The 13,844-nt window shown below is 31.2% G+C and overlaps 2 protein-coding genes across 2 annotated transcripts; one reads left to right on the top strand and one right to left on the bottom strand.

Annotated features, from left to right (window-relative positions):
- The first annotated feature begins 899 nt into the window (after window positions 1-899).
- Window positions 900-1,440, top strand: LOC114166508 (uncharacterized). Its single transcript, XM_028051249.2, has one exon. It carries the CDS (start codon window positions 946-948, stop codon window positions 1,327-1,329), a length of 384 nt encoding a protein of 127 aa, XP_027907050.2. The 5' UTR covers window positions 900-945; the 3' UTR covers window positions 1,330-1,440.
- A 2,704-nt stretch (window positions 1,441-4,144) lies between these two features.
- On the bottom strand, window positions 4,145-7,716 carry LOC114166179 (putative GTP diphosphokinase RSH2, chloroplastic). Its single transcript, XM_028050862.2, has 6 exons — window positions 6,742-7,716; window positions 6,445-6,630; window positions 5,530-5,990; window positions 5,159-5,317; window positions 4,723-5,074; window positions 4,145-4,603 (listed from the first exon to the last, which is right to left on the bottom strand). The coding sequence occupies exons 1-6, from the start codon at window positions 7,420-7,422 to the stop codon at window positions 4,298-4,300; spliced, it is 2,145 nt and encodes a 714-aa protein (XP_027906663.2). The 5' UTR covers window positions 7,423-7,716; the 3' UTR covers window positions 4,145-4,297.
- Between the last annotated feature and the right edge of the window lie 6,128 nt (window positions 7,717-13,844).

The following is a 13,844-nucleotide window of genomic DNA, read 5'->3' as shown; positions in this document are numbered from 1 at the left end:
AATTGTACATTCATTTTTGTTGTATTAAATTTACTGATTTACTTATGAAATATAATTATATATATTTTTAAAGTATAAATTATTTCTTTTTAAATAATGATAAATATACATTAAATTAAATTGTTTATTTTTGAAAAAATATTTATTAATTTATTTTACTTGATAAACTAACTATTTTTTAGTATGTTATTTATAAATATAATCTATTTATATATACATAACATATTTATATATATATATATATATCTCATAATATCCATAAATAAAGCTTCATGTTTATTTTTTTGAAATTTGTAAAATACAATAGAAAAACAAAAAAAAAAAAAAACACCTTGAAAGTTCGTTTCCAAACCGAATTCAGACCTGTAAAATAAACAGGTAAAGTTTGGTAATTGATTATATAAATGTTTGCTTTTTGGAATTTTTGGAGGCCTGACTACCATACTTTCTGCATTCCTTTCTTTCTTTCTTATTAAAGGCTTTAGTTTTGGTTTGAAAAACCTCATTGATCAAATGAAAAACACAAAACCCAAGTTTCTCTTTCTGACAACACTGTCAAAAAGTAATCCAAATTGTTGTTGCTAATGATGCAGTGCTTGTCACTTTGATTACAGCTACTCTCATCTCCAATCTATAAAACATGGCTTACAGCTATAGCTTCTTCATCAACAACACATAACAATGTGAACACAAACAAAAAGCTAAGAAAAATACCTTACTTCCATACCCTGAATCTCCTTTTTCCACCATCCTTTTCACCTTTATATTCTCTTTTATCTTTTCTGTCCATTCTTTAATCCTCTTCACTTTTTGGCCGGTTGTTTCTGCATCATTCAACATACATTATTATAATTCCTTAGCCTAATCACCTTTTCCTCCCACTATATATTCTTTCTTCATAACCTCAGATTTTCATCATACACAAAACAAATTCAGCTTCAAGTTATGGCCATCACCACTACCTATGCTTCTTCTTCTTCATCATCATCACAGAGATCATTGGCCATGGTGTTGGCTTTTGTCTCTGCAGTGGTGTTGTCTCCGTTGTATGGGAATTCAAGAAGTGACAGAAGGTACTATGAATCAAAATGGAGCTCTGGTGGTTTTGTTCTGCCTATGTTTCTTGCTGGTCTCATAATTGCCATCAGAACAACCTCTTCTTCTGTGTCTTCATCATCATCAACACCGAGAGCTTCGTTTCTACCCTCTCCTGAGCCTTCATGGGTATTCAGAGTTGGAAGCTCTTCCTGGGGTTTGGGGATGATTTTGGTTATGCTCATGCTTGTTCTTCACTGGCAAGCCTCAGTTCAAGAATTCTTATGGAGATAGAAGCATGAAATCGTTATAATCTCTCGTTTTTTTTGTTTCTGAGTGTTGCATTTTATGTATATGTGTTAGATTTTTAACGTATGAATATCAGAAACTACTGAGAGTTAATTATGCATGGTGGTAATAGCTTTTGATTTCGTATTTTGATATCTTAAAAGCTGAATGTATTACTTTCATTCTTATTACGTGAATGTTATTAAACTAAAAAGATAAATATATAAGATATTAAAATATATAAATATGTGAAAAGAAATAACTTTTTTTAATATTTTAAATGCGAATTTAAGTAGAAATAACAGAATTAATAATATATAAAAAAATTGAAAACATATTATGGTAAGGTTTTGAGTGTAAAGGAATATCTTAAAATTTAATTGCATTGATGTCCAATTTAAAAAAAAAAATCAAAGATTGATGTTATTATAAAATAATAAAGGACAAAATGGTAGTTTCATACAAAAGGATATAGAAGAAAATTTAGAGGGTGCAAGAAGCAGCAGCAGCCCGAAAGGAGATGACTGAAAAAATATTTATTGTTGGGTCCATGAAGTGGATTTCTACAATTTAATCATGATTTACCCCATCAAGCCCAATCGTTCAAAAAATATCTAGTTAAAAACTGGAGTTTGACTAATCATAAAAGAAAACTTCACTTGCTAAATTTATTTAGATTTAATTAAATTTTAAGTCTCACGTAATTGATTTTTAATATTATCTTTTTTATTAATTGAATAATATGACTATTATTTTGTCTTGTTGTCTTATTTTCATGTTTGCAGATGTTAAAGACTGTGAGAATTTAAATATAAACAACAAAAGACATTTCTTATAATATATTAATCGTAATATTATTTTATATTAAATACAAAATTTCATGTTTCTCAAGTGTACACAAGAAAACCAGATGAGAAGAATAGATGAAAAGAAGTCACAACTTTTTAACTACTATAAAGTTATTTGGAATGAAACCGAATTAGTGAAGGAAAACTGAATTCATTAGGATGAAAGTGAGTGTAGAAGATGTGGTGTGGAAGCAAAGAATATCCCAATTCCAAGGACCAAAAGATTTTGATGTCACTCTTGAAAGTGAAAGCGTGGAAGAAGAATAAGAAGGTGGAGTTAGGTTTAGATTATTCTTCAGTTTTTAGGGTTTTGGAATCTTTACGTCATTCCTCTGCCAAAAATATTCACAATCATTTATTAATAATAATGTTCTCCTTAAATCTTCAATTTTCTTTCAGAATGTTCTCAAATTGCATGTATTTTTGGTCATCAAAAATTAATTAGTACCATTCTTTGTTTTATGTTTTATCATGACTTTTCTTTTGATATTTTTATGTTATGGTTGAACATAAAACACTGATCTTGTATTTGTTTTATAGTTTATGTAAGTCTTTAGTTTTCATGGCTTGGTTTAATTTTATTTTTTACATTTGACCTAAAATAACGAGTTTTTAATTCCTCATCACCGGTGAGTAAAAGCCAAGCCACTAGTTTTATATGTCCTAGTTGTAAAAAATAATAAGAAATTGAGGACAAAACAATTCTTAAATTGGCATGTTGTCAGATATGAAAAATATATTTAATTCTTTTAACGCATAAAACATTATGGAAATAAAAAAAAATGGAACGGATGCTCTCTATATTGTTTATGTTTCACTGAAAGAGAAAATAGCACTATCTGTTAATGCATAACACTTCTAAAAATATTATAAAAACAACACAAATTTGAAAAATAAATATTTTTACCTGATTTTGTTTTTATTATACTTTAATATAACATTATAACGTTTTGGTTTGATTTACCAAATAAAATTAAAGCGTGCACAGACCTACCATTGTCCGAAACATTAGCTGTACCTAGTACTATTAATTTAATGCCAAAAAGATTAATGTTATGATAAGACTTAGATATTTAGTTGCATATATTAAAGTGTTGTTCTTCTGTTAAAGTTTTGTCCTTATAATGTAGAGTTTGGCACACTTGATTCGGCACAGGTTTACGAAATAAAGTATTAAAATCGTAAAAAAAATCATATTTTAAAGGTCCCAATTTACTTAATCCCTAATCAATAAACTTTGCATTATTGTTAATCCAAGTGAAAAGAAATATAAATTTGTTTATGCTGGTTGGTTCATGACGTGTTTTTGTCATCTCTTTCCCTTTTGAAATGTGACCACCAAAATGAAATCTCACAAAAATAGTTCAATTTCAACAACATAACTTAGAAGATTCAACAAAAATTAAATTGTGAAATGTACAGTGGAATTTAAATTGAATACGACATTTATACACGCTCAAAATCATCTATTACTGTACATGCCGCTCTCAGTACGCTATTACAACGTGTTTTCTTTTCTAGTTGACTTGTTCATCATCAAAGACAAAGGGAAATCCAATAATAAAGGACAAGAAAAAAATATATAAACAATGCATCATTATATTCTTATAATAAATAGTAATGAAAGTAAAAGTTGAAAGAAAATTAATTTATTCGGTGTCCTGGTTAGCAAACACAAAATAATATATAAGAATTACTCTTCATCCCAATTTTTCATTTTTTTTTTCGGTTATATGGTAAAATTTTCAGAGTGAGTTACCGGCAAAGTAAACCTTTCAATTAACAATTTTCACACTACACTTCCAATTTCGGAGTTCAACACAATCGTCTGAAAAATCTGGAAGAATTTATTTGGCTCTTGCAAACAAGTTCCATAGAAGAAACGCCTAACGTTGTATATAATGGGTCCATCTGGGATTGTAGAGTTCATGGCTCGATAAAACCAGAACTCAATAATCGAAATAGGAGGAATGTAACAAATGCAGGAGGAGAAACTACATAGAATAAATCATTTGAGCACATAATTGAATCGAGTTAGCAAGTTCATAGTAGTGACACAGTTGTTCTGTACAAATATTTGTATATATACATAGCTGTCACTAAATTTTTGTAATGCCATGGTGGGATCAACTTCTTGAGCCAACCATTGAAGAAGAAGTTCCCATGGTTGATACGGTTAGCCCTCGATCATACATACGCTGGATTTCTTCCCTGTATTCTGTAAGATACTTGTCAGGTATGGCTGGTGTAAGTTCAATAACATCTCCCATCTTCAACTTGCTATTGGGATCACTCACAGGCTTGTGATTCAGCCTTGGCCTCAACTCTTCCTTCAATGGGAACCTGTATGTTGTCAACCTGGAGCTTGCACGCCCAGCTCTCTCCAACAAATCCAATATCGTTGAGTTTGCACTGAATTCTTGGACAGACATCTGCACACACACACACACACACACACAGAAAAAGTTAATATATGTGTTCATGTTTCTGCACTTATTCAACTTAGATTGTGCAAAATTGAATATTACATAAATTACGACCACAAACAAACCTTGTCATTCTCGATCATGATGACGAACACGGGCCCGTTCTGGCCACAATCAGGCCTATAGGAATATGGGCAATCAGCAGCATGGGAAGGGAACTTGCATGGAGGCTTCACTGAATCAGCATATCTAACAGATGAACAATCTACACTCATTGCTTCGCACTGCCACGTAACAACCCACCGAGCCCACTCCACCATCTGAAGCACAAATGAAGAATGCTGGCAATCATCTTCCTTGTATCTCCAGTGAGCTGCAAAACCAAATTCTGCTTGCAAGTGCATGTCTTTGGTTCGAATTTGCACTTCCAGGGGAATGTTGCCTTCACCCATCACCACAGTATGCAGAGATTGGTATCTGTGAATTGTAAAACCAAAATCAGACTATAAGAGATGGCAAACTGAAAAATGCATCCCAACTACAGACAGAGCCACAACATACCCATTGAACTTGGGGCAATGTATGTAATCTTTCAGCTTTCCAGGCACCTCAGACCATAACCGATGAACAGTTGTTAAGGCTTTATAACAGTCTTCTTCTTTGTCAACAATCAAGCGCAGTCCATAAATGTCATGGATATCATCAATTGTAAGTTTCTTCCTACACAGACAAAGAAGGAATTGTGAGAAATTGAAGAGTACAAACAGTACAATCCATGTCGGGTAAAACTAATGCAATACACTGTGTCTTAGTAGTTTTAAACAATGATGCTTCATCAGTAGTTTCACAGCAATATCAACATAAAAATAGCAACATCAGAAGTTAAAAGAAATTCAGAAACTGTATAAAAAGTAAGGGAAGGTAAACCATACTTCAACATTTTGCAGTAAACGCTATACAAGCTCTTGTGCCGTCCAGAAATGACATTATAAGATATGCCTTCATCTTTAAGGGCTTGCTCTAATCTCTCTATTGCACAGGTAATCATTGCATCATCGTACGACTCCACAAGCTTTGATGAAAGCTCCTCGTGCTGGCTTGGGTTGAGATGCTTAAAACACAGATTTTCTAGTTGTTCTTTCCAGCTAGAGATTCCTAAGCGATTGGCCAATGGTGCAAAAATCTCCAAAGTCTCCTTTGCAAACCTCTGCCGCTTGGTCACTGGCAATGCATCTAGTGTCATCATATTATGCAACCGATCTGCCAGTTTAATGAGGACAGCTCTTGCATCTGCCATGGCAAGGAACATAGTATGCAAGCGGTCCGCTTCAACCGACTTGCAAGCTGTATTGTTTTCTCGAGCCAGTTTGCTTAAGTGGCTCAGTTTAGATACCTAAAATGCCATAACAATTAGTTAGAATCTTGAAGACAAAACCATTAAAAAAAAAAAAAAAAACAGATATGTCTATATATATCATACGAAACCAGGGCATCAAATGGGTAATATAGCAATACATTCCTACAAAGTTGAAAATAAAATTTTAGCAACAAAAACACAGCAATGACTGCTATTGAGTTATCATACTGCCACTTACAAAACACCAACCTAGAGAACGATCTGTATACTAAACACAACTATATTTTGCTACAAGATCAACGTTCATTAAACTGTGAAAAAGTCCTACCATACACTAGGCCATTGAATCTAACACTAGATCTGAAGTGCAAAGTTTATTAATATCTTCAATATTACGTGTTGACTAAAATGATCTTGCAGATCACATGCACAAATTCCTAAAATCCTAAAGCACATGCATTCATCAATCAACAAGAGACTAGTTCCTCACCCCTTCAACTAAATCAGCAACTCCAGCGCCAAACGTTCCAAATATATAATCGTATGTCAGATAAGCGTCATCCAGCGTGTCATGCAAGAGCCCCGCAGCCACAACTGTAGAATTGGCACCAATCAAAGCCAGCAACACAGCAGTCTCCAAACAATGCTGCAAGTAAGGATCCCCACTAGCCCGCATCTAAAAAAAAACACAAACAAAAAATCAATTCACCAAAAGTCCAAAACCACGTAGCACACCCTCCAACTCCAAAACACAAGAAATTAAGTTTCATTCTATGATTCCGTGTACCTGCCCTCTGTGTGCCTTCTCAGCTTCACAAAAGGCCTTGATGACAAACTCCTCGCAGAAGATCTTGTGTCTCAACTGCGCCCCCAGCAGCAACTTTTTAGCATAGGGCTCAAAATGAAACCCACCCTCCACGCAATTATCCTCTAAATTGAAGGTCAACTCATCCGCAAGCGCGGCAGATGAATCACCCGCATCTAAGTCATAATCCAAACAAGACCCCAACGCATTTCTCACAAACCCATGAAACAACCCACTAGTCCCACCCCTGATACTTCTCACAGAGGTAGAACTAATGGAACCTCTGCTGCTACCACTACACGAAACAGGGCCATGAAAAACAGACACGGGACTCTGATCCCTCTTCCACGAAGACCCACCAAACTTGCTCGGAGAATACGAGAAGGAACTGCCCAACTCCTTCAAATCGTCCTCCTCACCGGTAAAGTTCGACGACAACGCCGCGTGTTTCACGGCCGCCGCCGGAGACGAGAACAGGCACGAAAGTCCGCCCATGACAGGCCTCTGCGACGTCGACGGAGGAGCCGTCGAAGCCGCCGGCGACGAAGATCGCGACCCCAATTCGAAGTCGTAGGAAGCGTGAGCGTTGATCTGGCAAGGGTGCGGCGTGGAACACACGCTGCTCGGCGGACTCGCGTACAAGGCTATAGTAGAAACCGCCATGAGAAAGAAGTTAAGAAATCACAATTAGGGTTTTCAGAAATCCAATCCCAAGCACCGAAACAAATGGTAAAGTCACAATTTTTTAAGTACCCTTTGGGAAATCTAAGAAGAAAAGAATATGAGGATAATTAGAATTTTCTGGGGATTTCAATTTCAGAAAAAGAGAGAACCCAAGCACTCATACAGAGGAATAGCTTTCCCTATATCTGTACAGAGAGGGAAAATAAAAAGAATTGGAAATAGAAATTGCTCGATTGAAGAATTCAGGAATTTAAAAACTTTTTCTTTGTATTGGGATGGGTGTTGCTTATATACAGAACTTTTCTACGGAAGGGTGGAGAAAAGAACCCTAAACAGATAAGAATTTACAAGAGATAACCCTGGGATTGAAGGTGAGAGAGTCAAATACGTTTGGAAATGGAAGCAGGAGAGAGACAGAGAGATAAAGAGAGATGTTGTTCTTGCAAGAAGATTTTCTCAGAATCTGCCCTCTGAGTTTGTTTATGTGAGGGGAATGGCTGAGAAGCTAGGAAAGAGAAAGGTAAAATGACGGTTGTGTCCTCAGAAGATTATGGGAATGGCAAGGTGTGTTTGAGATAAATTTGTGTTTTTTAATGTAGTGAGAGATTGATTTAACGTAAAACAGAGAGAGATTGTTGCAAAAGAAGATATTTATTTTTGTTATGCCCAATTTGGCTTGATGCGGCCCCCATTGAATCTAGACGGCTATTGTGTTCAGAGAAATCTACGCCATAAATACCGTCACAACACAACTCTATATTTATCACAATAAAATCTCAACTTTTTTTTTATTTTCTTTTATTTCTCTCACACTTCTCTTTTTTCCTAGACAATTATTTTCAGTTTTGCGTCAATCTAGTAGGACATAATTCAAAAAAAAAAAATCAATTATGTCTCTGCTACATTGGAATTCAGAGATTATTAGTTAATTAACGTGATCATTAATACACACTATTTATGGTGTACATTAATTTCTAAAGTATTTAATCATAAAATGTGTTTTTGCATTTATTGTTTTATTTTTGAAATGTTTATTATAAAATCCTTCTCTCACCGTCAAATTTCCTAAACAAGCTAAAATGTGTATTTGATTGACTTTTTAGTGTTGTTTTGTTAGGCATCAAACATTTTTCTATTCTAAGTACTTTACTATTTTTATTTGGAAAATATTAACCAAGAACACGAGTTAATAAATTATAAGAAAAAAATACATAAAATTATTATTTTTTTAATATACTATTGTCTAATTTAAAATAAAAGGTATTTTTTATTATTTATTTTGTATAGCATCTGAGGTTACAGTTTGCAGATAATGTGAATCATAGAGAAGTAAAAAATATATCAAAGACTCTTTATAACTTATTATTATATATTTCATAACGATAAATTGATAATTAATATTGTACTAAAATTTAAAAATGATATTACGATTTACTAGTTTAAAAGTTTGTTTTCAATTCTATTTCAAAATTTTCCAACGTATATTAAAATGGCTGCATAGCTACCGTCACGTTATTGGTTTGCATAGAATTATGTTCAAAATTTGTAACTAAAATACTGTGTTCAAATTTAGTTAAAAAACATTGTTCAAATTTATGTTCAAAACATTGTCATTTTACTTTAATCATTCTAGTATTTTTTTTTTATGAATGTTTGTAAGGGGTGTTATACTTGTTCGCATATCAAATTATTGACTCGCTTTTAATGTGTAAAATAATTTTTATACTATTAATTTATTATTGTAAAATTTATTTTGAAATATTTTTTATGTTGAAATATATATACGTATTTATTTATTTAAGTATCAATGATTACAAAACACATATACATTAGTTAAAAAAAAAACTAAATAAAAGTGATATTGTTGAATGTACTTTTAATTAAGATGCAATAATGATTAATTATATTCAATACTCTTTGAAAAAATTTGTCTTAAATAAGTAGCATTTAATTCATCAGAAATATCTCTTAAAGACCAACTTCGGTTTCTTATATCATTGTGATCATTTGCATTTATTATAAGAAATAAGAATGAAATAACTTATTTCAATTGTTTACCATTTAAAGTGTTATTTGCATAGACATAGAGAATATAATATAGAATGCGATTTCCTTGAACTTGTTGTATTAATATACTACTATATAACCACTTTGCTAATCATAGTTAGATGAATCAAAATTACTTAAAAACAAGATCAATCATGATCATGTTTAACACTAATCTATCATCACAATTATGCAATAATACTTATTTAAATCAATAATCATATTAAGATGTATATATGATTAAGTGTTTCCTAGAATCAAACTGCAGATATACCCGTGAAACAACTTTAAACCGAAGTGAATTAAATAAAGTGGTTTCATATCTGAGATTAAATAATGGGTGTGATTGTGATGAATCATTTAGAACAGTGAAGAAGAAAATGTTATTGGAATAGAAAAATCTGAAGAAGGTTGGTAGTCTCATCAATGTCGAGGGGCAAGTGGGGACAATTTTGAGTCAATACAATGCATTACGCAATTGAGACGTATATCCAATCACTTCCCACTTTCTTATCTTCTACCACCCAAGTTCTTCATTTAACATTATTATATTTTCGTGCTTATCCTCTATAAACCTTTAATTAACATTATTTTTAACTTAGTTACATATTATTTTACTGTTCAATCATTATTTGTATTTAAAACCCCATAATTGTATCTCCAAGTATTGACTTCTGGAGCTTCTGAATCCGTCAACACCTGATCATGATTCAGAGGCAGAAATAAATTCTAGTAGCATTTATTAATCTATCAGAATGCATAAATTGCTTTAATTTTAATATATTTATTATAAAAAAAAATGCAAAAATTGTACACGACCGTTAGATTTGAATGATTGTTGGAAAAAAAAAATTAAATGGCAGTTTTAATTTAAGCATCTACATGCACTATAATCATAGCTTATCCATAAAACTTTTTGGGTGACACTTAGAAAATATATCTATTCCACACATAATGTGCATTTGGTATCTTTTCAACTAGATATGTGCATCTTAATTTCACACATGTTGCAGACATCATAATTAAACTTCCACACTCAGACAAGTAACTAGTGAAATAGATTTTGTCTCGTTTTAATTTTATATGATAAGATTATGTTTGAGTTTTGTCTTCCTTCTTTACATGTGATGATTACAACTATTATTTTTAAAAATGAAAAACAAATAACACTTTGTATACAGTAAATTTTTCAACAATTAAATTACTAAATTACATTTTTTCTATTTAATATATACACGCTTATAAAATATTGTATTGAAAACATTCTTTTATTCCTTCTTTAATATTTTTTACCAAAAATCTATGATGTATTATTCCCTGCATAATGATTGTTTCCTACATACATGGCAATCCGACATGATTTTCTCAACATGAAAAGTATCAATACTCTTTCTAATATATCTTGCAAATCTTTTTAAAAAAATTTAATTAGTACCAATTTAATTAAATGTCTTAGTTTGATATCTATTTTTAAAAATGTGTTAATTAAATTTCAACTAACTTTTAAAAATATACTTTAATTATTTTTTTAACAAAAATAATTAACACAGTTAATAATATTTATATTTAAAATTATTTATAAAATTATGTATTTATATTTATATTAAGTTAATAATTTTAATAATTTTTATTTGAAATGAACCTCTGACTAAGATATATTTTTAAAAAATTTGAATTAAATTGACTCATATTTAAAAACGAATAACAAACTTACATATCCAAAAGAAAATAGATATTATCTAACTAATTAAACCTTACAAAAAATATAAAATACGTAACCCATAGAGTATATTTTTTGATCTCTTGTGTACCAAAAACCAAATAAAAAACCAAATAAGATTAATTCCTTTTAGTTTTTATTTTTATTTTTATACAACATACCAAACACCACGTTTTTAAGAAGTGAAATATACTAAAAAATGTAAAAAGAATGTAATTAGGGTGAAAAATAAAAAATCTGTAGTCTGGAAAAAGGTTACACGTAACGAAGAGAATAAAAGTGTGATTTTAATTTTCTGAAAATATTGGATTAAAAATTGATATACGTGTAATTGAGCACCGACGCATGAGTTTACTTGTAGAATAGGCTTTAGAAAAACGGATAATAGAAACAAGAGGGAGGGTTTGTGGAGAAGTTGAAAACGTTGACACAGTGGTTTCACGAGTTTTCCATTTTTATTTATTTATTTTGGTTATATTAAAAGTGGGAATGTAGAATGGTTTTAAATTTGAATTAATAATAGAGAATGAAAAGAGAGAGGGGCAAAAGTGGAAATTGATGATAGATTGGGTTGAGTGGACACGTGGTCTCAAGTGACGGCTATTGGCACTCACTGCATTGGCTCAAGGTGAGTTGAATTGAATAATGAATCTTCTACACCTTTCGCTCTTCCTTCTTCTTGTGGACACCGTCACACTCCACCGTGTCGCACTCGCTACACGTGCCAATGCATTGCCCACTCACACTTCTATTCACTTTCCTTCTCGCAATTTCTACTTTTCAACACCTCTTCCTACCCAAGAACAAGGCTAAAAGACAAATTTACACATTTTCTTTTTTTTTTCTTCAAAATAAATATTGGACAGAGTTATTTTGTAACACTCCAATTGAAGAAAAATATATATAATTAATTACCTTGGTTTTAAATATATTCAAATAAATGTTAATCAACCACGTGTAACTATAACTCAATCCCATCGAAATAATTAGTTTCTTAGAACACCTCCGTATATTTTGGATTCTTTTTATTTAGTGAGAATACCCAACAATAATTTGAATACAAATTATCTTCCAATTTCATCAAATTCTATTAAACAAAAAAACAAAAGAGTTAATAACACACGTGGTTTCAATTTTATACTAATTATCTAATGTAGTTCCTCGATCTCGTATTTGACACTTTTCATCTAGATGGATATCGTGTGGGTTGTGTATTCAATTATTGGGGTAAAAATATCCTATTTTATGAAAATTAAAAATAATAGTAAAATAGTTTTTTTTTTTTGTAAATTGATTTAAGATGGAATATAAGAGAGATTTGAAGACTAAATTTTTGTAGTGGTGGTTGATAATTGCAATTGCATTTTGTAGATTTCTAATTTCGGTTTGTGGAGTTAACTGCTTTTTTTACTCACTTTCCAATATCAGTGTGGCTTCGTAATTATATGATTAAGTAGGGTTTGTTAATTAAATACTTGAGAGAGATGGAAGTAATATTTCTGTGATGGGTGGAATGTTAATAGAGTTTATTGTTGATTAAATGGTTGCGAAATTTTGAAGTGAATTTTTTTTAAGACAAAATTCCTGTGGGAAGCAAAATTTTTACAGTAGTGGAAAAAAAAAAAAAAAACTGTGAGATTTAAGCAAATAGGGTTTGTTTATGTTTATAAAATCTGGAAACAAAATTTCTGCTATGGGTAATTACATTTCGGCAGTGGGTGTCAAAATTTTAACAATGGAAGAGAAGAGGAAAAAATAGAGAAAAAAAAGGAGAAAAAGGTAATAAACCTAGACAAATGTAGAAAAATGACATATCATATGAAAAATACATTGAGAAAAAAAAATCACATTAAATAATTATTATAAATATTAAAGCTAAAGTGTTATTAACCATTATATATGATTCAATTTTGTAATCTACTGTGCTGTCAACGACAGTATTGGTTTGTCAAAATGAGCTACCTACCCATTTAATGAAACAAAGTCCACTGAATTGATTCTTAAAAGTCATTCTATATAACTTTTTTAAATTTATTCATAACTTAATTTTAGTTTATAAAAGATTATTTTTTTTATTTTACTTTTATTTCATAAAAGAACTCATACTTTCAAGCATAATAAAAACATAAAATAGCCTAGTTTCTTAATTAAATTAATATTATATTGCCTCATTAAAAGCAATTGTTAGTAAAACTCTAAACTCAATATAGAAAACAATTAGTTGTTTTTCGTAGTTTTTAGCAGAAAATATTGAAGCATGAGTGTTGGCATGCATGTGTGCGTGGTGGTTACTTCAGAAGGAGAGTAACAAAAACGTGCAAGGCAGACAATGGCGTGTGTGTACCAATGTTTGACACGCTGGACGTTGCACTTTGCACTCACCCCACGCATGCTGTCATAATTATTATCACTTCAAACACATGTGTTCATATCTTCTTTCACATTAAATGTTTTACTTTAATCAATCAAAAATTCTGTATACTTTTAATCAAAACTATTTTCTTTTCTTTTTTTTAGAAAAGACATATGATAACACTTCCACTTTATTAAATTTAATAATTCTCTTTTTTATATCACACAATATTCCTAAGAAATATAATTTATGTGTTATTAATTAGTTTAAGATGGTGACCGT

Source organism: Vigna unguiculata, chromosome 10, assembly GCF_037176805.1.
Source record: "Vigna unguiculata cultivar grain cowpea cultivar isolate G323 ecotype 2 chromosome 10, ASM3717680v1, whole genome shotgun sequence".
NCBI lineage: Eukaryota > Viridiplantae > Streptophyta > Magnoliopsida > Fabales > Fabaceae > Vigna > Vigna unguiculata.
Note: the sequence above shows the minus strand (reverse complement) of the source record. Positions and strands in the feature narration are given on the sequence as shown.